Genomic DNA, 22504 nt, shown 5'->3' on the forward strand with positions numbered 1-22504 from the left:
TTGTAGGTTATGTCATCTGAAATGAAAATAAACAACAGATTTGGATTGTGATCATTCTGGAGATCGAAAATGTATTAAATTCTTGTAGGTGGAAGCCATTTTTGTCATTTAAAAATAACGTCTGAATAAAGTATGGCAGTGATTCTTTTCACATACCAAAATTTAAAATTATACTTTTACTAAATACGTCAATTCTATTTGCATGATCTCACTTGTTTGAATTTATCTTTTAATAATTCTTGAAAAATACCAAAAATAAACCATTTGAATCATCCAATTGTAGAGATTAGCTGTACAAAAACTTTTAGGAAGAATAATAAGTTCTTCCATCAGTTATTCATTAAGTTTTAAATTAAATGGGTATGTTTCATTTAAAAAAAAAAAACCCCTAAATGGGTATGATGTCCATAAAAAATTGTCACATGGTAATGGTATGATACAAGTGGCGCGTTATTTCTATATCGTGTATGATAGACGTCTCTCTAGGTGTTATAATGCTATGTGTCATGTTATTTTAAAAACCTATAAATTTTATGTGAGATTTTTTTATTGGGGCAGTTGTACCATGTGTATGATGCAAGCTCTATTCGTATGCTTACATGTATTATTAATTTAAGTAAATTTTGAGAAATTCTTGAATAAGGCGGTCAAACCACTTGAGTGGTATGACCACTTAATGTTACAACGTTATGTGTATTGTTTATTTAAAAAAAAAAATTGTAAATTTTACTTAACATATATGTACATATGTCAGCATATCATTTAGGGGTGGACGCGGTCCGGTTAGATACGGTTTGGACATCAAATTGGAAACCAAATTAATAAACTTTAACGATTGGTTTGGTCAAGTTTAACACTAAAATAATTTGTAAACCAGACCACTTATAACCGGTTTGGTTAAGCGGTTTTTGTGTAAAACAACAAACTTTAAATTCAACTAACAATAATCAAATAATTAATTATTAAATTTGAAATAATTTCACTAAAGTATTCAAAACAATAAAACATGAATAATATCAATATAACAATATAAATCAAGCAAACAAACTATGCCACATATAAAAAATATTAACAAAATATAATAAACGGTTCAATTTTATGGATTTGTAGAAATTTCAAACCGCTACCAAACTAGTAGGAACGATTTGGTTCGGATTGATTTGATTTTTTTACTTTTTCATTGACCAAATCAAACCAAAACCAGTTTTTGGAGGTTTGGTCCGGCCGATTTTGCACACCCCTAATTATTTTCATTAGAGGTTGCACGGTTGCACCCTACACATGGTTTGACCATACACAGCCTCGTAACACCCGATCGTACCATACGCGTTGTACGACTAACCCAAAATATACCACACCGCTGTTCCACTAAAAAATCTATCGATTCATTCATTTGCAAGTTTGCAACTCAACCCAGCGGTCCAGCCAATCAGTCCCGAGCGCGTGGGTCCCGCCAACTACTCGGACTTTCCCACCCTAAACCCGAACCTCCAGTCTCTTGTCTTTCCCACCATCCCCGAATTCTCAGACCTTCTCCATCGCTCTCTCATGGAGCTTCCGTACACGAAACTCGCACTCTTTCTCTCTCTCCTCTCTCTCTCTACCCTCTCCGCGCTCTCTATCTCCTCCTTCTCTCCTGTCGACAACTACCTCGTCGACTGCGGCTCCACCGTGGACTCTACCGTCGACAATCGCCGATTCGTCGCCGACTCGTCCGCATCCTCGTCCTCGACTCGGTCCCTTTGGCTCCGGAATGAAATCCCATCTCCCAATTTGCCCCCAATTTACAACACGGTTAGGGTTTTCATGCGGCCCTCCAAGTACGAGTTCCAGATCCGAGACCAAGGGACCCACATGGTACGTCTCCATTTCCAGAGCCTCAATTCTTTGAATTTCGATTGGAATAACGCTCAATTTCATGTCCTGGTTAATGGGTTTGTGGTTTTGACAAACTTTAGAGTTGGGGGTATATTAAACCCTGTTGTTAAGGAGTACTTGATCTGGGTCAGTCCTGGAAAGATTGTAATTGATTTCATTCCTGCTAAAAAATCACACTTTGCTTTCGTGAATGCTATTGAAGTTATTTCTGCGCCTAAGGACCTTGTTGCCGATACGGCAATGTTTGTGAATGGTGAGAAAGTTGAGGACTTTGATGGGTTGACCAAGCAAGCGCTTGAGGTTGTGTATAGGGTCAATGTGGGAGGTCTTAAAGTGACACCCTTTAATGATACTCTATGGAGGACTTGGATTCCTGAGGATGGTTATTTGGTGACGAGTTTCGGGTCAAAGAGAAAGTATTTTGGCGGTCGGATTAAGTATCAGGATGGAGGGGCTAGCCGGGAAGTTGGTCCTGATAATGTGTATAACACGGCCCGAGTGATTCCTAGTACGAATGCTTCGATTCCCAATATCAAAATGACATGGATGTTTCCTGCCATTGGAGGATACAAGTATCTGGTTCGGATGCATTTTTGTGATATTGCTAGCATTTCGATCGGATTGCTGTATTTCAATGTTTATGTCAATGGGAATTTGGCATATAAGGATTTGGATTTATCCAAGGCTGCAAATTACATGTTGGCCTCTCCATTCTATGCAGATTTTGTGGTCGATGGAGCAGATTCAGGTCGTTTGACTGTGAGTGTAGGACCGTCGAATATGAGTGAACCGTATGCCATTGATGGCATCTTGAATGGTATTGAGATCATGAAGTTGAATAACTCAATGGGGAGTCTTGATGGTGAGCATTGTGCAGGGTGGGTTTTGAAGAGCTGGCCAAGAGGACATGTTAGTTTCTTGGTTCCTTTGATTGCTGCTGCCTGTTTGCTGCTAAGCATATCCATGGCTCTGCGCAGGAGGAAGGTTGGGAAGGACTTTGTGGCATGGTCAAGACTGCCTACATATGTTTCAGAAGTTGATGTCAAGCATGGCAATACTCAGCCATCAGTTAATTAAATCGAGCAGCATTTAGGGGTCAATGAAATACCAGCTGTTGTTTTGTAACTTTGAGTTTGAGTCCTTAAACAGAGTGTTGTATTGTTATTCTATAGGTTGTATGACCAGTATGAAGTGTATAAAATATTACATGTAATTATGCAGTGAGAGGGGATCACTTGCCAGAGGTTTATTATGTTATTTTGTTAGGTTGTGAATTAAGATCACACGCTAATCAACAGTTTTGATTCAAGTTTAGCAACGTAGCATGCTAGATTGTTTGGCAAGAGAGAATTTCCCATTATGCAGCAGTCTAAGTTGTATAAGTTTCACGCTTAATAGGCATTGTTCAATTTGATAGCTTGCCGTACCTTCCATTCTTACTGCAATAACTTTCTGCAGTTCTCTGATTCTTAATTTTGGTATTCCTGTACTAGATGATTTTGTTTAATTGTTAATAAGGTATTTCCAATGACTTATGCAGCAGTCGTTACTTGTAAGACTTTCTTAGATCAGTGGATGTGGTTGGTTTTCTGTACGTCTCATTTGAGATTTTGAGTCTCCATCTGTGTATCTTGTATTCATGTTAAACTAGCGATTGGGGATAGTCTTCTTCATCCTTGTTGCTTGAAATCAAATGGAGATTACTCCTCCGTTTAGTAATCAATATATATTATTTTAAAAGGCCTATCAAAATTATATACGACACAATAACACAGTATGAATAGAGTTTATAACACATGTTAATTTTGAGTATATGTATGTTTGACACAATAAATTAACAGTCGGATTTATGTTTAGAATAACACGATACAAATATACGAAAACTCAACACGTTGCTAAATCTACAGTTAAATTTACAAGCAGTGACGGCTCAATGGAAAGTGAGGTTTAAGACAAAATTACACAGAGGCTTTCCAAATATATTATTCAAAAATTTTTTTTTTTTTTTTAAATCTTAAGGTAGGACTTAGGAAGCCTTTTTTTCTTAAGTTTTTCATATGAGCAATGTTTGGATCCTTATGTTTGAGAACTAACATTGTTCTTATGACTAATTAAATAAGCCCATAATGGGGTCCAGCATCCCAACTCTCTTTTCTCTCTCATAGTAAAGCTCATTTAATTGGTTATGAGGACAAGATTGGTCCTCAAATATGAGGACTCAAACATTTTTCTTTTCATAACCAGATTTAAATTTCCTACTAGACATAATTAATATTACTAATAAGAAACAAAAGCTAAAGTATGAGATACAATATTCAAGAACAATAAAACTTGATTTTAAACTTTGAAGTAATGGCTTTGCTAGTCTACACTTGTCGCATAGATGAACTAGCTCTTCAAGCAAAAAATCAACCTGTAGGCCTGCTTCTTTTAGTTTTAGACGAGAGATATTATAGAGAATGAGAGAAAAGGAAAAAAAAAAAAAAAAGACAGATCACAATGCACAAATGAAACAAATGTGAGATGTCCCTGAAAACAATTCATGAAGCAATTTTTTTTGTCCTGAGCATTCATAAAGTAATTAATTCATCTATTCATGCTTTATTTCATGCTTAAGGGAATAAAATAAAAAAAATCAAAAGTCTCACTAACAAATAATGAGGAATCTCACATCTAAACATTAAACAATAAAGTGGAAAGCCTCTTTCTAAATTATGAGGCCTAATTGGCTAATTATAAATATTTAAAGATTTTTTTTTTTTAATAATGTGTTAAATACTTTTAATACGAGGCCTTCCTCAACTTGAGGCCCTAGGGAGAGGCCTTGCTCGCCTTATGCTTATGCTTATGCTTATGCTTGAGCCGGCAGTGGTTACAACTTACAAGGTCTTAAAATTTTTTTTTTGTGTTTTGATCATGCATTTCTTATATTTTTTTTGGCCGCTCATGCATTTTTTATATTAAATGTTCCTCTATGTATGAGATTTAATTTTCCATTTTGAAGATGCATCCTCGCAACAGAAAGTTACCAGAGTTTCCCTTTGGAGTTTACACGCGTTCCTCACACATCAGCCTTTGAAACATGCAATACACACATAAGACACGGGCCTGCCTTACGAAATCACAATTAAACACGTGGCCACGTGCACTTTAATCAATCCTAGTTTACCGTACCTTACCTTACTGTAAGGTCCGTACACGAATGGAGTTTTGAGTGTGATCAGCTGCAAGAGGGGCAGTATTGTACAGAGGAAAAATTAAGGAAATAAATTTACAGGTGTAATTTCTCTCATCATACTTGATAAAATAAATAGAGATAAATAGATATATATACTCTTAGGTGAAAATTAAAGACAAATTATAGCAATTGGTTAATTTTTACCACGGTTGTATATAAGTTTTTCTTTGAGATAAAATACTTGAGAGTGTATATATAATATCTCGTCATATATTAATTATAGAGAAAAATTACAAACATGAAACATATTTTGATGGTTGTTTTATTTTAGGATATTAATTTTGATTCGTGTTAATGAAAGACACATACTTTTATTTTATGTTAATTAAGAACCCTATTTTATCTCAACTTTAGCTCGATATTGGATCTATTAAAATTCCACCAAATCTAGCAAACTTATACTTGGTTTAAAACTATGCATCTCTTCTTTACAACCATATAAAAATCACTTAAATCGAACATTTACAACTCCATATAATTGGCCCAAAATTAAGGTACCCGAAACTGTCCAATCGGACTTCTGCGAAAAAATTTAAAAAATCAGATAGTTTCGGGTACCTACTTTATGGCCGATTATCTGGAGTTGTAGATATCCGATTTGGGTGATCTTTATATGGTGTAAAAAGAAGATGCATATCTTTAAACCCAGTATAATTTTTTTTTTTTCTGAATTTAGTAGAGTTTTGATGGGTTCAACGTCGGGCCAAAGTTGAGATAAAAACTGAAAAAAAAACATGGTCCTTAATTGACACAAAATAAAAATATGTGTTCATTCATTAGCATAAAACAAAATTAATGTCCTGAAATGAAACTACCATTAAAGTATGTGTCATGTTTGTAAATTTTTCTCTTAATTATATGATATGACTACTTATTATGATAATAAGGGTGTATACTACCATTACAGGCTTTACAGCTAAGTTTTTTTTTGTATTATAAAAACACTATTGAGTAAATTGATTAAAAGTTAAAACCACCGTTCTTTTGTTTTGTCCTCTAAATTTTGTAAGGGATTGGAAAATTAAGTTTACGAACAAGATGTTTATATGGGGTGTGACATCTTCACATCACTCATATACAAATTGTAGAGCACTAATATACCAATGTTTTAAAAAAGAATTAATATAATCATTAATTTGTTAATTACTATTAGTGTGGTTTGATATTTCCATAATACAAACAGTATAAGATATAATAAGGGGTTATGAAACAATCATCAAATGTTGCATGGCCCTTGCAGCACATATACTTGTGGTTGACTTCAAATTAAATGAATCAACTTGATCATATATATAGCTAGCTCGCCGGCCTTAATTGATAAGTGTCACCCAAATTTAATTTGGATAAACAAATATATATATATATATATATATACATAAATGCTTTAAAGCTGACTAGTTAATAAGATAATACAATACTAACCATCATTTTGGGCCCACTACACAATGTAATTTTATAATCCAAACCGTTCATATTTTAGGTCTCTATTCAAAGATTAACCTTGCAAAAAATCAACCAAATCAGAAATCATTTAGTCATTCGATTATCATTACAATCATTTCATGTTTTATTGAAAAAATTGTGTTCGTCCATTTACATGAGCACAATTAGCTTACTAATAGTTGGCTAAATGATTTCCGATTTTGTTACTTTTTTTTTAAGGATGATCTTTAAATAAGAGCCTACAAAATAAACGGTTCAGATCATGAAATTACATTGTCTAGTGGGCTCAAAATGATAGTTAGCGTTATATTATCTTATTAACTTGTTAGCTCTAGAGCACTCCTCTATATATATAGTTCCCTCCTAACAGTGCACCAGTGACATGAACCATGCTGCTTTAAGTCCAAATTAAGCCTAGATTTTATGTATGCATTATTATATAGTACAAACATTCCCCCTATAAATATATCCCAATTCCACTCACATTCTCCATCAACAACGTACTTCTCTCAAGTCACACTCAGCTCCCTAGCTAAGCACCCAAAAATCTCTCTCTACCTGAAAGAGAGAGCTAGAGAGAGAGAGAGAGAGATAGATATGGATGCACAGGTGGTAGTTAAAAGTTCATCACCTCCTTCCCATGAAGGAATCAGGATGGTAAGGTCAGCAATAAGGCTGCTACCAATATTGCTAGTGTCTCTGGGGAGTCTTCTAATTTGGATCATGATGCCCACCAACACATATAAGCAAATCTGGTCGCCTGCAATCAAAGCAAAGGCCAACTCCTCAACCTATTTTGGAGCACAAGGCAATTAATCCAAAATCTTAATCTTAATCTTGCATGCTTTAATTTCTAATTAATTAGAAGAAGGGTATGTCCATTATTAATTGCTTAATGCTATTGTATATCTTATATATATGTTACATATATGCATGCTTGCTGCAGGTTCGAGGTTTCTGATATACTCATTCCCCATTTTGTTCATTGCTGCATTGGGTTGTGTCTATCTCCATCTGGGAAAGAAGTTGAATGATTACAAAATGGAAAGGTACTAATTAATATTGTTATTAGTACTTGATCACCTTCTTTTTTTTAATATTGCCTATTAATATTGAAAATTAATTTTTAATTTTCATGATCATGATCATCAGCAGCATTAAAGGCAAAAAGGATCGATTTGCTATATGGAAACAGCCTATGTTGGTGAAAGGCCCATTAGGAATTGTCTCTAGCATAGAGCTTGCCTTCTTCATCATGTTCATTGTTCTCCTAGTGTGGTCTTATTCAACCTACATACACAACAGTTTTGTCACAATCACCCCAAAATCAGCAGCAAAAAACCATGAAAAAGTGTAAGATTTAATTTCTTATCAAATAAACACAAATTTGACAAATACCCTTTAAATGAATTGTGCTGAAATTAGAGATTGAACACAAATCTTTGTGTGTTTGGCAGATGGGAATCTAAGTTGGAGAGTGCAGCATTGATACTAGGGCTTGTGGGGAACATATGCCTTGCCTGTCTCTTCTTCCCTGTGGCTCGTGGGTCTTCAATTCTGCCACTGGTTGGGCTCACTTCTGAGGCCAGCATCAAATACCATATATGGCTTGGACACATGGTCATGACACTCTTCACAGCTCATGGCCTTGGTTACATCATCTATTGGGCTGTTACACATGAAATTTCCAAGGTAATAAATAAATCAAGTACATATATATATATTGGTCGAAGTCAAGTATATATTTAGAAAATATATATCCAATTGAGTCATGGACTGTGAATTGTTTCGTTTGATTTTCTTCTAAATATAAGAGAAATTTTAATAGTTTAATTGGAAAATTTAATAGTGTGTCATTGGGAACTGGTATTTCATCAAAACGGCCAACATAAGCTTTTTTGGTCTTCTCTTGGATAGAAACTCTGACCAAAAAACAATGAGATATTCACAAAATTTATAGAGAATATATCCAAGAAATATGATGCCAAACAAAGTTCTCTTGGTAACGTATATTAATTTAGGGAAAGCTAAGGTCAATTCCAAGTTTTCCCTTTTATGGAGAAAACGTATTCTCTCATAAAATAAATTTCTTTTTTCGTTTTTTATTGGCCGCTGTTTTCTTTTTCATATTAATTGGACAGTTACGCATGACTTTTATAGTACGTTTCTACACATATTTAAAAAGTGTTATGCATTCATTTAAGCAATCGTATGATAGTCCACGTACCCCAGGTCGTACAGCGACCGCCCCACCAGAGAGTTTAGGGTTTAGGAGAGTTTCTTTTGATTTGAGCTAGAAATACTGCTGGTGGGACCCAGTTAGTGAGTGGGTGTACACTTTAACCCTGCATTTTTGGAAGTGGCTTTGATTAGTACCTTTCAAAGTGGACTGAGCCTAACATTTTATGAGGCCCACAACAGTTCTCAGTTCTTTGGCCCATATTTAACGACCAAAGTGATACCAACTGGTCTACAAGAAATCAATGAAGAAAGAAGGGATGAGGGTTGACTTTGTAACCCCAAAAAGAAAATCCAAAAGGAAAAGAATGAGTGTTCACTTTGTCTTTGAGTCCATGAGATCTATTGTTAGATTTTTAAATATCCATAATATTCCTTTTTTTTTAATACATTTTTCAACCAACTTCGCCCGTTTGGTATCCTACTCAAAATTTTTTTTCAAAAATTAAGATTTTTTTGTTTAATGTGAGCTTTCAAAATCAATTTTTAAAATTTAAAAACTTGTTTGGTATGAAATTTAAAAATAATTTTTAAATTTAAAAAATGATGACAGCTAAAAAAGAAGAAAGTGTAAAAAAAAAATGAGAAAAACGATATTTTATCATTTTTTAAAAGAGGCATGTTTTTGAATTACGTTTTCTTGCCTAAACCTTGTTTTATTGTTTTTGAAAAAAAAAATTTTTGAATAGAATACCAAACCGGCCCTAAGTTTTTCTTTTTAAGCATTTTTAATGTGTTACATGTTTGTTTCAATTGTAGATGGTAAAATGGGATAAAACCGGCGTATCAAATGTAGCAGGAGAGGTAGCTTTGCTATGTGGACTAGTCATGTGGGGGACTGCCATCCCTCGCATTAGGCGTAAAGTCTTTGAGCTCTTCTTCTACGCTCACTACCTTTACATCCTCTTCATGATCTTCTTCATCTTTCATGTTGGCATCTCCTATGCTTGCATTATGCTCCCTGGTTTCTACCTCTTCTTGGTTGATCGGTTCTTGAGATACTTACAATCCCGAAAAAGAGCACGACTAATCTGCGCACGAGTTTTGCCATGTGAAACCCTAGAACTCAACTTCGCCAAGACCCCAGGTATTATCATTTGTCTACATTTAATAACATAACATGTTATGTTGTCAAACTATCAACTTCACTTTGTTAATTATATAAATTGATAATTTAACAATATAATATCCCAGATTGTCTGACAACAGACAATTTCTCATATTTACAAATAATTGTTATTGTTGATTAATTTTGTTCGTGTGTTTTGTATTGGCAGGGTTGAAATATAATCCAACAAGCATCATGTTCATAAATGTGCCTAGTATTTCCAAGTTGCAGTGGCATCCTTTCACTGTTACTTCCAACGGTAATTTGGAACCAGAAAGGATGAGCATCATCATTAAAGGTGAAGGAAGTTGGACCAAGAAGCTTTACCAAATGGTTTCAGCTCCTTCTCCAGTGGATCGGATTGAGTTCGCTGTTGAAGGGCCTTATGGACCTGCTTCAACTCATTTTCTAAGGTAACTTGCACCATAAGAAAACAGATTTTCTCTAACTTAATGTTGAGATCACACTTCCTAATGAATGGCATCTTTTTGTAGGCATGAGACCCTTGTGATGGTGAGTGGAGGCAGTGGCATCACCCCTTTCATCTCCATAATCCGGGAGCTTCTCTTCATGTCCACAGCCTTCAAATGCAAGCTCCCAAAAGTGATTTTAATCTGTGCATTCAAAAACTCCTCAGACCTCACCATGCTAAACCTTATTCTTCCAATGTCCAGCACCCCATATGACCTTTCCAATCTGGACCTGCAAATCGAGGCTTATGTGACAAGAGACAAAGAACCCAAAGATGGCTCGAAGGGACTTCGAGCAATATGGTTCAAGCCCCATGTAACTGATGCACCCATATCAGCCATTTTGGGCACAAACCACTGGCTTTGGCTTGGCCTCATAATAGCTTCTTCCTTCATCATGTTCCTCATCTTGCTTGGGATTATTAACCGCTTCTACATTTATCCAATCGATCACAACACCAACAAAAAATTTCCATATGCTTGGAAGTCTTTGATTAACATGTTGGTTATATGCATCTCCATAGTAGCCACAGCTACTGCAGCAGTTTCTTGGAACAAGAAAAAGAATGCCATGGAAGCAAAGCAGATCCAGAACTTGGAAGGGTCATCACCAATGGGAACACCAAACTCACTGTTTTATAATGCTGATAGAGAGTTGGAGAGCCTCCCCCAACAGTCCCTTGCCCAAGCAACCAATGTGCACTATGGTCAAAGACCTGACCTCAAGCGTAAGTCATTTTATTGTCAGTAATACTATTGTTTTCAAATTGTTCACCATATCTGCTTTCTCAAATGATGTGTCAGTGTTTCTAACTAGTAGGATACCGTCATATCATTTGCCACATCATTTGGTCAAATTTGAGTGTCTAGTATTTTGGTTATTGCTGAGCTGAAACCTTGATTCTTTTTATCTTTTGCAGAGATACTATTTGAGCGCAAAGAATCAAGTGTTGGGGTTCTTGTTAGTGGTCCAAAGGGGATGCGGCATGAGGTTGCAACCATTTGTTCATCGGGTTTGACAAAAAATATGCATTTTGAGTCCATCAGCTTCAGCTGGTGATTTACCGACTCATCTATGCTATGCTTATGCATGAATGTATGGGTGATGTGAAACTTTTGGTTTTCTGCACATGCTCCTTCTTCTTCCAGGCTTTCGCGACTGTAAGCCTAAATGTATAATTAGCAGTACAAAAATAAATTGTAAGTGCAAATGTTCTGGTATCAATTAATATATTAAAGGGGATGCTTTATCTTCTGGTCTTTCTTCTTTGTTTAATGAACATATCTTTAATGTTCAAAGAAATCACAGCCTCTACAAAATGGGTTATCCTAACATGAAATTATCCAAAATGAAACTAGATCTCATGACTTTAATGTTGTTTGGAACTAATTAGGAGCCCTCTTTTTTCTTTTGGTGAATCACCAACTTTACTAGTTATCTTAAATTGTGACAAAGGATAAATTATTGTGGTCTGAATTGAGTGCATAAATTCAACTATCACTCCTAATTAAGCAGCATGACTAATCAAACAATAATAATTAAGCAGCATGGCGCCAACTTATTTGGGCCTAAAAATTAGAGGAATCAAAACAATGCAAAATATTGAACTTTTATTTTCTGCTTAAAAATTGCAAAACATTGAAACTAGGCTCAGCTTCAGCACAAATTACTCATACAAATAGCCCTTACAATACTGCCCAAAAACAGATTATAAAAAATGTGACAAACAAAAAACAAAGATAATAAAAAACAAATCTCTGAGCAAGAAACCTTGCATGGTACTTCCCAGCAGAAGTTTCCAACCATCCTTATCTACAAGAATATCTTGACACTTTCAATGAGGCCAGTAATTTAATTATTGAAATAAAAAACTTGTATTTGAACAGACCCACGATGTCGCCTACTAGTGCTCATCATCCACTCCATTCAATACATGGATGCCTGTTCAGCTGTGTGAGTTAGTTGCTTATTGATCTTTATGTGATCTGATCAACATTTGTAACTCCGCAAAAGAGATGTTCATTGAGAAAAATTACTAAATGACCATCAATCTTTTGTCAAGCAGGAGAAAGATTTACAGATACAATTGTAACCTCATCTCTCTTCGAAAGCTGCAATGGATGAAAGTTTCTCTTCCAAATCTCCAAGCAGATCATGGTATTCAGAAAATGCAGGATGTGACTGAAAATCATAGATCAATATAAGGGCAGATTAATCTTAATATATATATATATATGTCAATTATTATTAACAATGCTTTAAGCAACAATTACCTGCAGGGTGAAGCTATATGCTTTCCATAACCGCATATCATGCCGGAAAAGATCGAACAGAACCTATGCAAATTTCAAAAATGGCTGTTAAAAGCAAATTCACAAATAACAAGATGCCGACATGCTCATCATATGTCAGAGGTTTCTGAGAAATGAAGCCAATTATACCTCAGATCGTCTTAAAAGAGTGGCAAGGACAACAATCCACTCTTTGAACTTGACAGAGCACATATGTGCCAAAAGGAATTCTGCATCAAACCGGCTCTGCAGTGTACCCATTTGGAGCTGGAAACATAAAAGATAGTGTTCATTCAGTAAAGGGGGAAAAGCAACAACTTTGTAAGCTGTCTGACAATGTGGCTTAATTTTAAAAAACAAAAGACTGAGAATAAAGGATTTTCAGATGCTGATGCCTTTTGTCCAATTAGTTCAAGCCCTGAAGCAAAATTCTCCAACCGAGCAGATCCATATCTCTCTCGTTGAAGATATTCCTGCATTAAATTGTTGGAACTTAGAATCACTTGGCAGTAAAAACAAAATAATCCTAATGACAACTGCAAGCTTATCTTACCACTAAATCAAACTGAGTGCCTTTCACAAAAGCAACTAGCTTTGAGAGCTCTTTGCCTGACATCAAATAGCTAGCATGGCTTTCTAAGATGTTTTTTACAGAAGCAACATGTGCGCTCTGCTCCTTCAATGAGGTGCTGCTCCAAAGGAAAATAATGCCTAATTAGTCTCATTTATATTGTCAAGTTGGGTCTGAAACATGCAAAAAAGTTCAAAAGAGTGCATCAACCTCTTATCCAAGGACTGCTTTCTGTAACTAGAACGAAAACCAAAATAGCCCAAGAATCTGGGAGAGAGTCTATCTGAATCTGTTGATGCTGGTTCGTATTCCCTTCCAGATCTCAGCAAGAACCTTACCTAATAGTGAAAATAAAAAGTTTTATTATCCCCTTTACAAGATTCAGCTATTATTGCTGCAACTAAAAGTAGCACATGAACTTTGTCCAAACAGATACCAGTTCCCCAGCGAGTTCATATAAAGATTCGTCCAGTGTTGCCTGCATAGGGTTGATCATCCTTGTAAGAAACATCTCTCAAGAAAAAATAAAAAATAAAAACAAGAACCTACGTGCATGCACACTAAATAGAAAGAGAATCAATTTCAAAATGGTAACCTACTACCAGACGTCTACCTGTAATAAACGCAAAGCACAATACTGACTGACTGCAGGACCTTCAAGCTTAGCAATCACCTGGGGCATTCAAAATCACATGAATTAATTGAAATACATAAGCATCACAGGTTGGCCATCTTTTACTATATTTTCTCCAGTAAAAATTAGAAGTTTTTCAAATTTAGCCAGTGATGCAGAAAAAATGGGGACATAGTTCTCACTTCTATGCACACCCATGCAACTACAGCATAAGTACACGATATTTCAAGAATTGTGCTTCTCATATGCATTGATCATAGTGCAAAATGTAAGTTTCAATTTTTTCTACTCTGAACAACACAGAAGCGGATGCAATTTATCTGATAAAGCATAGGTTGTCACATTTAAACGGCACTCCCATTCATAACAGAAAGTGTGCAAGAATCATATATTATACTGAGGAAAATTCCAACTAATCCTCCTAATGAGGGAAGCTTATGTCAGAAGTCAAAGAAAAAGAAAAAAAACTGAAGCACAATATTCCTCTATCCAATATCTTACAAGTATATAGCAGGCGGCAGTCCGGTACCATCTACGTTGGAAGCATTCCTCAAACAACCTGAATTTTGAAAAAGAAAAAAGAATAAAGATGGTCACAACTTTTATGATTGAAAAGATGACAACAATATATATCAAATAAACTGTGGGATCAATATTCGACCAAAAAAAACTTTGTATCAATAGAGTACAACTCATTTGTTTCATCAGGCAGACCATATGGCATAACAAGCACTAAATGATTGCAAGGCGGTAGGTCAGTGGTTGGTAAAATGATGGGTGCTAAGTATAAATTATCCAAATAAATTTCTAACATCATACTTATTGCTAAATCATATTTTAATTAGTTCACATACCAACAGGGTTAAAACAGAATAATAATAATAATAATCGAAGATATAAATTATTTTCCTCAATAGCTGTAATTTGTGAAAGTTTTCCTTTTTCACTTCTAAAGCAATGAGTAAAAAATATTCTAAAAAATTGCTTTAAAACAGAAATCAGACAAAGGACATTTCAAATATAAAAAATGAAATTGACTAATAAGAAATTCCTTTTCTATTTATAGCTCACTTCCACTTTCATGCATGACAATGCTTCACATAAGCCTTTTATACCTCAACAGTATCCAGATGTCAAAAAGTATGTTTCCTGGCTCGAATAACTGATTATGGAACAGAATCAAGTACTTAGAATGACAAGCAATAAAAAGTTTGAGGAATTTGATCCTAAATCACTCACAGTTTATCTACTGAGACCAGATAATGACTCTAACATTAAAAGACAAGACAATAACTCTGACTTTAAATGGGGTAGAAACTAAGGAAAAATTATGCAAAAGCCCTAAGATCAATTGACTAAAAAGGTATGCTAGTCCAATCATTAAGATACTGGAAAGAAAATAAATTTTTAACAGGTTTTTTTCGCATAACAAACCATATTTAGAAACATCAGTGCTTAGCTTTGTTACAGAATTTCTAAGTATATATGTCTTTATACACTGCGAGGCTTCAATAAAATCATTTAAAAACAAAAGAAAAATATACTCTGTTGATCTCCCGGCAGCAGAAAACAAATCTGCCCAATGTCGACCATCAGTTTTTCTTGCAACACTGACGATCACATCAAAATATTCCGGAAAATTTCTGAGCCACTCACAGGTCTTCTCTAAGAGAGAAGAACTCTTTGCAGATTTAGGGACAGATACCTGATTCTTGTTTGCATTTTGCCTGCAAAAATATAATTACATTTAAGCTTTAGCATATGGCCAAAACACAAAGAAAGCATGAACATATTGCAAAAGGAAAGCCGAGTTAATCCTGATTAGAATGTTAGATTAGTAAAGGACATCTGGGGGCACACTGCACACCTAGGTACCCCAGTCACCAAAACACTTTATACAATCAATTGCAAGTTAATTATTCAGCTAGAATAATTCATTTCTCAATCATTCAATCATTTCATTATACCAGGTTCAAAGGGTCACACTCTACTAAGTTTTCTTAAAAAATTTACTGATTCAAGGGTGGGGAAAGCATCTAATCATGCCCATTAAGTTTCCCAGTAATTTTTGGTTCCAAGAAAGCTATTATATTTATAGGTAATGATGACCATAATTAGTTATTCTAAGAGCAGAATTGATGCTCAAAGTCCTTATACTAGATGTGGTTTGATTTTCTTTATCCTGATTAGACATACCTGGAAATTTCTGCATCAAATACCGTAAAGAGAAGCCACTCCAGACAATGAGAAAAATGAGGTTTTTCTGCTGATAATTGGGCCAACCTTAAAGCTTCCTCACTTTTGTCCCTCTAGCAGACACAGAACCAAATCAACCAGGAAGAATATTTTAAACCAAGCACAGAACACTATAAACATCACACTCATGCTTGTCAAAAGAATATTCCACAGAACCCATATCTTATAAATGATTAAAAGAAGTCTGATCACCAGTATCATTCATATTACTCCAATTTTCTTATAGTTTATGAAATTGATACTCATAGCTTATCAAATTAAAATACTCATATCTTTCCAATATGCTACACACCGCCCACCCCAAATCAAAGAAAAAAAACAATTACTACCTGAATAAGGTGCCTTAGAAGACAATGCAATATAGTTTGAGCTTGCGGAGTTGGCTCAAAACATGGAAACTCTGTGCAGGCTGAAAATGACAATCTCTGTGAAACACCGACAACAACACCAGCATTTGGAAGAAGTCCCAGAGGGTATACCTCACGATCAAATTCAAGCTCCGGATCCAACTAAAAATGACAGTCAGTCACTTAACCAATCAGAGAAAATGGACAGGCCATAATAAGTGAAGTTCTACTAAGCTTCATCCAATTAGAAAAAAAGTTAACAACTCCAATAAACAAAAGCTTAAAAACATTTTGTTCTATTTTTTTTTAAGAACAAGATAAGTCATCAAATATAAAGCCTTAAAATGAAGGTGGTCAAATAAACAAGCATTGAAGTGAAGTGGAAGAGAAAAATAATATAAAGAACCCCCAAAGAAAAGAAAGGATATAAGTTAATAACCATTAATGAAAAATTATAATTTACACCATCTGATAAAATGAGAGAAACATATTATACAAGGATTCAACCTCTCTGGTTAATACTATCTGTCAAAAATCGACAACATAGAGAACATTGTTTCTTAAATACATATGTACCTGCAAGAAATCCTCCTGCTTAAAAGGGTCAACACCCAGAGATGGATACCAAACCTGTAAAAATAAACTTCCAACCAGAATAAATATCAGACAAGTACAAATTACTGTGAGTACAGCTCAAAAATGATAAAGTTATACAAATTTTGACATGATATCAAAGCCATAATATGAAATTTCAACAGTTCATTACCTGCATTCCTCGGTGGCCATAATCTAACCATGAAACTTCCTCAATAAGATTTGTTTTCTCCTCTGATTGACCACATGTAACCCAAAATAATTCAACAGAATCAGTAAGCTCCCTTTCACGTCCATCATCCAAATCAAGAAGTGAAAGCTCCCCATTAACTCTCAATATCAAACACCTGGCAAAACATGCATCCATTCAGAAACATGTTAGCTCTAAGCATTTGTACCCAAAAAAAAAAAATGTATCTATGCATCATTTTGAAGAGCATATAGATACCTTGCAGGCTCTTTTAATAAAGGATCTGAATCAGAAATGTGATTGTTCGAAATGCACTCTCTTGGAAGCTGATCGGGGACAAAGCGCATTGCTGCAGGATGGCTCTTTGCAGTCATTATCGAGAGTTCTCGTACTGTAGAAAGCTGTTTGTCATTTTATCACTTAAAAATGTATGGAGAATCATTTTCACTAAATTATTCTCACTTAGTGAGCAAATCAAATAGTGAGTATAAAGTCATCTGTAGAGAGTACAATTTTCAATGGAACCATTAAAGAAAAACAACTAGAAAACATTCCTTTACCTGTAAATTTGGAGTAGTGAAAGGTGTCAATTCACCAAATAATTTCACATGGAATATGTGTACATCAAATGGGCGATATGTGACTAGTATATACTCTTGATAGACATCCATCACCATTGGTTTGGCAAGCAATGGTTTTCGACAAAGTAGCGAGCTCTGATCAAGGTGATATCTTGGATAAAAAAGCAATTCGTACCTGCAATTAAAAATTATTTGACCATTATAAATATCCAGCCCTGCATAATAAAAAAAATTAAAAATTCCTTCGTACCTACAGAACAAATAGAATGGACATTATAAAAACTAGAGATAAACCCATACACAAATTATGAATGGCATAATAGACAAGGAAGGGGCTTAGCAACCAGTAAGGTAGGTGCCTAGGCATTTCAACCATTAAAACAAACTACGAAATTGTTGAAGACCAAAACAATCTTGGAAGATTATACTATGCAAACATTTAAAAATATGGATAGTAATCTCACGTGTTGGAAGAATCAATGTAGTTGCAGACGACAACAATCTTCCCCATCCATAACAAACCTTTGCACTGAATCTTTTGTTCCTGAGTAATGTCTCCAAACACCCGCCACTTCTTCAATCGTATATCATATATGATTAACCCATGGAGACCAGCAACTGCTAAGTACATTCCATCCTTGCTAGCCGCTACATGTTGAACTGGCCAATTTTGGGAGATATAAGAAACCTGGACCAAAGTTATTAAAATAAATATGATGAAAACATACAGAAAATACAACAACAAAAAATCTCTCATCAGAGAATCTTAAAGACATAAAATTTCATCCAATTTATAAAACTTCAAATGAGGAATATATATCGAGAATGTGATTTAAGGACATAACTGGAAGGTTAAGATGTAGCATTTTAAGTTCATCAGTATCTTCAGACTGCACGACGAGCAATCGATCATCACCATATATCACTTGACGAACATATGTCATGCCTGAAACTCCTCTGTTAAGGCAACATTTACCAAAGGAAAATGCAAGAATTCTCTCCAAAGATCGCTCTTCAGTAGCATAAAGCCTATATCCATGCTCATCCCACTGCATCAGTGAGGTACCACTCATCAAAGGCTCATATTTACATTCATGGATTGGCTTAACCGATACTGAACTTAAACCTATCTGACGGATTGTTGACATCAAACGACAACCAGAAACGGACCAAACTGTAAGTCCTCTTAATTTCCACCCAACTGCAAATGCAGAATTATCAGGTGTCCATGCAATGCAACTGACAGATCCAGTGTCTTCCATTGAGTATCTGAAAAAGAAAAAGGCCATGTCATCTAGCTTCTAGCATACATATTGAAATCGGAAACCTACAACACCAATCAAATTTAAACAGTTTGGTACCAGAATACACCTAGTCAGAATTGTTAAAGAAAGGTAAAACTATATGACCCCTAATAAGGTGAAGCTCAACCCTACCAAAATATTCCACCCCAAGCTATACTCAGATCCCATACTTACCCCCAGTCATATAGAGACACAGTTCGGATCAGTGATGCAGATTCTGCAAGATTATATAACTCTACAACCCCTCTTTTGGTACCGACAGCAAGGATTTGTTGCTCTGAAGCTACTGAAGCACATACAGCATCACCAACCCCCAACCTTTTCTCAGCTTTAATAGATTCAGCATGCTTTAAACCTTTCTTACTTATAGAACATGATACCAGTTGTCCATCAGAATACAACACTAATAGCAACCTCATTGGAAAGCAAAGCTCCAGCTGGATAATAGCAGACTTCCTGGAGCTGCAATGATTGGAAATCACAGTTCCTGGAACCCCTTTCGAGGAACTGCCATTATCTAAAGAATGTGGTGATGGGATAACTTCACTGCCATCAGGTGGAAATGGATCAAGTTCATAAGTCCCATAGAACTGTACATAAAAACACAATCTTACTCAACACCTTTGTTCAAAAAGCAGGTAATACATCAACTCCTTAAACAAAGACATTAGACTACAGTGCATTGGAACATTTCGTGATAGCTAATGCATGTCATATTTTCTTTTACCTCCCCTTTCCAGGATATACTATATAATAATCCATCAGAAATTCCAAGTAGCATATGTTTGTTATCGCTAACAATATTGCTCCTGAAAAGAGAAACATTAGAAGAAAAGTAATTAAAAACTCCAACAATCAGAGTACCTTGCGAGATTACTTAATAAATAAATAAAAATGCCTCCATATGTCGTTTTAGGAAACATCATAAAACAAAAATTAAATGCAAGATTAAATGTAACTAGGACAAATAAGGTCAGAAAGGATTTTAAAAGAGAGTTGACTATAATATGCAAGAAGGTTTGAATTATGATAGAACAATGATGTTGCATAATCATTCTATCATAAGTTGGCAACTATGACACTCATGAACTGATGAAGAAATTTCTTTATAACACAAACAGAGCATGTTTGAACATGAGGACATTAGCAATGCAAATTCTTGTGTCATGTATCTTTCTCCATGCAAAATCTTATTTATTATTCATACTTCTGTTCAGGTGGTACAGAATAAAAGGTGTCAAGTGTATTCAAGCCCTCTGGCCTGCCCGAGGGTATTTTCATGCAGCTAGTTAAATGATCGATAAGAATTATCTGACTAGTTCCATTTGATTAATACCTAAAACCTTTAAACAAACATTGGTGGATAACTATGCGGACACTAGATATTATATGTTATCCAATCGGACTCCACACATTATATTGATAACTCAACAGTCAAAAACTACTTTTCTAAATCAAATTCAGAAGAATACTTACACTGCCAAGTCCTTTTCTGCAAATGGAACCTGCTCGCTGAGAAGAAGAGATATGGTAGCAAGAAACAAACCAGAGGGTTGCTTCCCCCCTACTTGTATTTTTTTCTCTGTAAACTGAACCTTAAAAAGGTGAAGAAAGAAAGACGATGTCTGCCAAAAGAAATAAACAAATGCAATAAGGTGAAACAACTAAATTTAGTTTTAGAGCTAAATTTGAAAAATGAAAAAGAGAAATACTAATAAATTCACAAGACAATGCCTCTTCTCATGAAAATTATGTTTTTGGATCATAACCAATAATTCTTGGTCCAAAAGCTAAAGATAAACGACAATAAGAGAAGACAAAAGTAAAGTGTAATTATGAAAAGCATAGTTTCACCAATGGTATCAAGTTCAACTCAAAATATACTCATACTTCTAGAGAAACTTATTGATGACTTTATACAAAAAATTGAAGTTCACCACCAAATTGACATTGATCAGTTAAACTGTTTTACTTTCATTTTCCCTAAAATGGTGCACTTGCACACTGGCATGCTACCTCATACAAAGCACAGTGCTGTGCACGCAGATTTCTTGGCAATGCACAGTCACTAAACAAGTAATGACAACGAAGGAGTCACAAGTCAACATGGTTGTCATGGGTTACATGCATGCATAAATACACATTACAGTACTTGTTCGGGCATAACACATACATACTACATAGATAAGAAAGCATGTGCAATGCGCAAACAAATGTATGCAGATTCAAGTTGGTATAATGTATGTATAAACTAAGATACATTGGAAATCAATGAAACACTTACAAGAACGGCGATCAATTTAGCATCAGGGCTCCACACAGCTTGCAAATTCTCACCCTCCCTCTGCACTGAATCTGAATCCCTCATGTACTTCCCCAGTCTCACTTTATGCTGGATCCCACCAGCCCAAAAACACAAAAAACAATGTCAAACACCTTATTCACACCCATATCAAACAAAAACTCAAACATATACGCACACACATGCACATACCCATATGCATATATAGTTACACAAATATATGCATATACCCGCCAAATTTACAAAACCAACATCAAGAGCTAATAAATTCGCATATACCCCAAACCCGCAAAAGCCTATCTAAAAAAAACAGAAATGCGTACTACCCACGTGAACAGTGCTCATATATATCTCCACAGTACCCACCAATTTCACAATAAACACAAATACCCATCTTAATAAAACGCAAACAGATACACATAAACACACAAAGTATACCAAAGCACACACACAGAGCATAAAAGTATACCTGGGAAGAGCTCCAGAGCTCGAGGTGAGAGGGAGAGACAACAAGCAGTAAGCGATTGATGACCTTGAGGTATATGATCTTCTGGGAAGAAGGGCAATGACCCTGCTCAAGTGGGATGACCTGTGGCCATCCATATGCCATATACATCTTCTTCTTCTTCTTCTTCTTCTATTTCTAATTGTAAATTCTTTGAGTTGGGTCTGGTTTTTCGTGTAATTTGTGAGTGATCTCAGAAAGAAAAGGATTGGATCAGAGGGAGATTAAAGTTTGTGAGTGAGATCTGAATGCATTGCTTCAGGTTTCACCCATTTTCAGGTGAATGGATCTCAGAGAAGTTGGAACCAATATTATTTTCACCACTTCCTGTATATTTCGTTGTTTTCGCTTGGTAAATCGTATACGACCCCTTTGAATATGTCGTTTTCTTTATCAGCCACACAGCCTCTAGGCTAATTTATAATACCACAGGATGATTAGACTCCTATCCAAGTTAGAAGATTTTACTTAACACAGTCATGAATATTATGAAAATTTTTGCTAAACACGAATAATAAGTATCCAATTTTCACACAATAAACTAAAATTATAT

General features: G+C 35.3%; 3 protein-coding genes across 5 annotated transcripts; 2 read left to right on the plus strand and 1 right to left on the minus strand.

Annotated features, from left to right (window-relative positions):
* The first annotated feature begins 1407 nt into the window (after positions 1–1407).
* Positions 1408–3304, plus strand: LOC147290564 (receptor-like kinase). Its single transcript, XM_086238785.1, has one exon. It carries the CDS (start codon positions 1549–1551, stop codon positions 2953–2955), a length of 1407 nt encoding a protein of 468 aa, XP_086094911.1. The 5' UTR covers positions 1408–1548; the 3' UTR covers positions 2956–3304.
* Positions 3305–7095: 3791 nt separating this feature from the next.
* LOC147290565 (ferric reduction oxidase 2-like) lies at positions 7096–11625 on the plus strand. Of its 2 annotated transcripts, none has more exons than XM_086234799.1 (8): positions 7096–7367; positions 7506–7608; positions 7712–7912; positions 8017–8251; positions 9557–9884; positions 10075–10318; positions 10400–11103; positions 11296–11625. In XM_086234799.1, exons 1-8 carry the CDS (start codon positions 7157–7159, stop codon positions 11433–11435), a joined length of 2166 nt encoding a protein of 721 aa, XP_086090925.1. In that variant the 5' UTR covers positions 7096–7156; the 3' UTR covers positions 11436–11625. The 2 variants fall into 2 exon arrangements, with proteins under 2 accessions (XP_086090925.1, XP_086090926.1); XM_086234800.1 differs by having other exon boundaries at positions 7715–7912.
* Positions 11626–11960: 335 nt separating this feature from the next.
* On the minus strand, positions 11961–22239 carry LOC147290566 (uncharacterized). 2 transcript variants are annotated; one of them, XM_086236845.1, is made up of 23 exons: positions 21916–22239; positions 21429–21536; positions 20621–20733; positions 19872–19953; positions 19319–19734; positions 18686–19109; positions 18305–18528; positions 17820–18015; positions 17518–17660; positions 17242–17416; positions 17052–17105; positions 16458–16637; positions 16069–16181; positions 15417–15599; positions 14374–14431; positions 13852–13911; positions 13675–13716; positions 13449–13576; positions 13221–13356; positions 13063–13140; positions 12818–12934; positions 12650–12712; positions 11961–12557 (listed from the first exon to the last, which is right to left on the minus strand). In XM_086236845.1, exons 1-23 carry the CDS (start codon positions 22060–22062, stop codon positions 12471–12473), a joined length of 3327 nt encoding a protein of 1108 aa, XP_086092971.1. In that variant the 5' UTR covers positions 22063–22239; the 3' UTR covers positions 11961–12470. The 2 variants fall into 2 exon arrangements, with proteins under 2 accessions (XP_086092971.1, XP_086092970.1); XM_086236844.1 differs by having other exon boundaries at positions 20621–20769.
* Positions 22240–22504: the final 265 nt, after the last annotated feature.

The sequence above is a fragment of the Dryas octopetala genome, chromosome 3 (genome assembly GCF_963921425.1).
Source record: "Dryas octopetala chromosome 3, drDryOcto1.1, whole genome shotgun sequence".
Lineage (NCBI taxonomy): Eukaryota > Viridiplantae > Streptophyta > Magnoliopsida > Rosales > Rosaceae > Dryas > Dryas octopetala.

Bases quoted from the DNA above. Each gene is read 5' to 3' on its own strand.
- LOC147290564 (XM_086238785.1), top strand. From the start codon at position 1,549: ATGGAGCTTCCGTACACGAAACTCGCACTCTTTCTCTCTCTCCTCTCT.
- LOC147290565 (XM_086234799.1), top strand. From the start codon at position 7,157: ATGGATGCACAGGTGGTAGTTAAAAGTTCATCACCTCCTTCCCATGAA. The intron at 7,368-7,505 runs GCAATTAATCCA...TGCTTGCTGCAG, and splicing joins AACCTATTTTGGAGCACAAG to GTTCGAGGTTTCTGATATAC. The intron at 9,885-10,074 runs GTATTATCATTT...TTGTATTGGCAG, and splicing joins CAACTTCGCCAAGACCCCAG to GGTTGAAATATAATCCAACA.
- LOC147290566 (XM_086236844.1), bottom strand. From the start codon at position 22,062: ATGTATATGGCATATGGATGGCCACAGGTCATCCCACTTGAGCAGGGT. The intron at 21,537-21,915 runs GTATACTTTTAT...GGTGGGATCCAG, and splicing joins AGCTCTGGAGCTCTTCCCAG to CATAAAGTGAGACTGGGGAA. The intron at 17,417-17,517 runs GTATCTATATGC...ATGTTTTGCCAG, and splicing joins TTATTAAAAGAGCCTGCAAG to GTGTTTGATATTGAGAGTTA.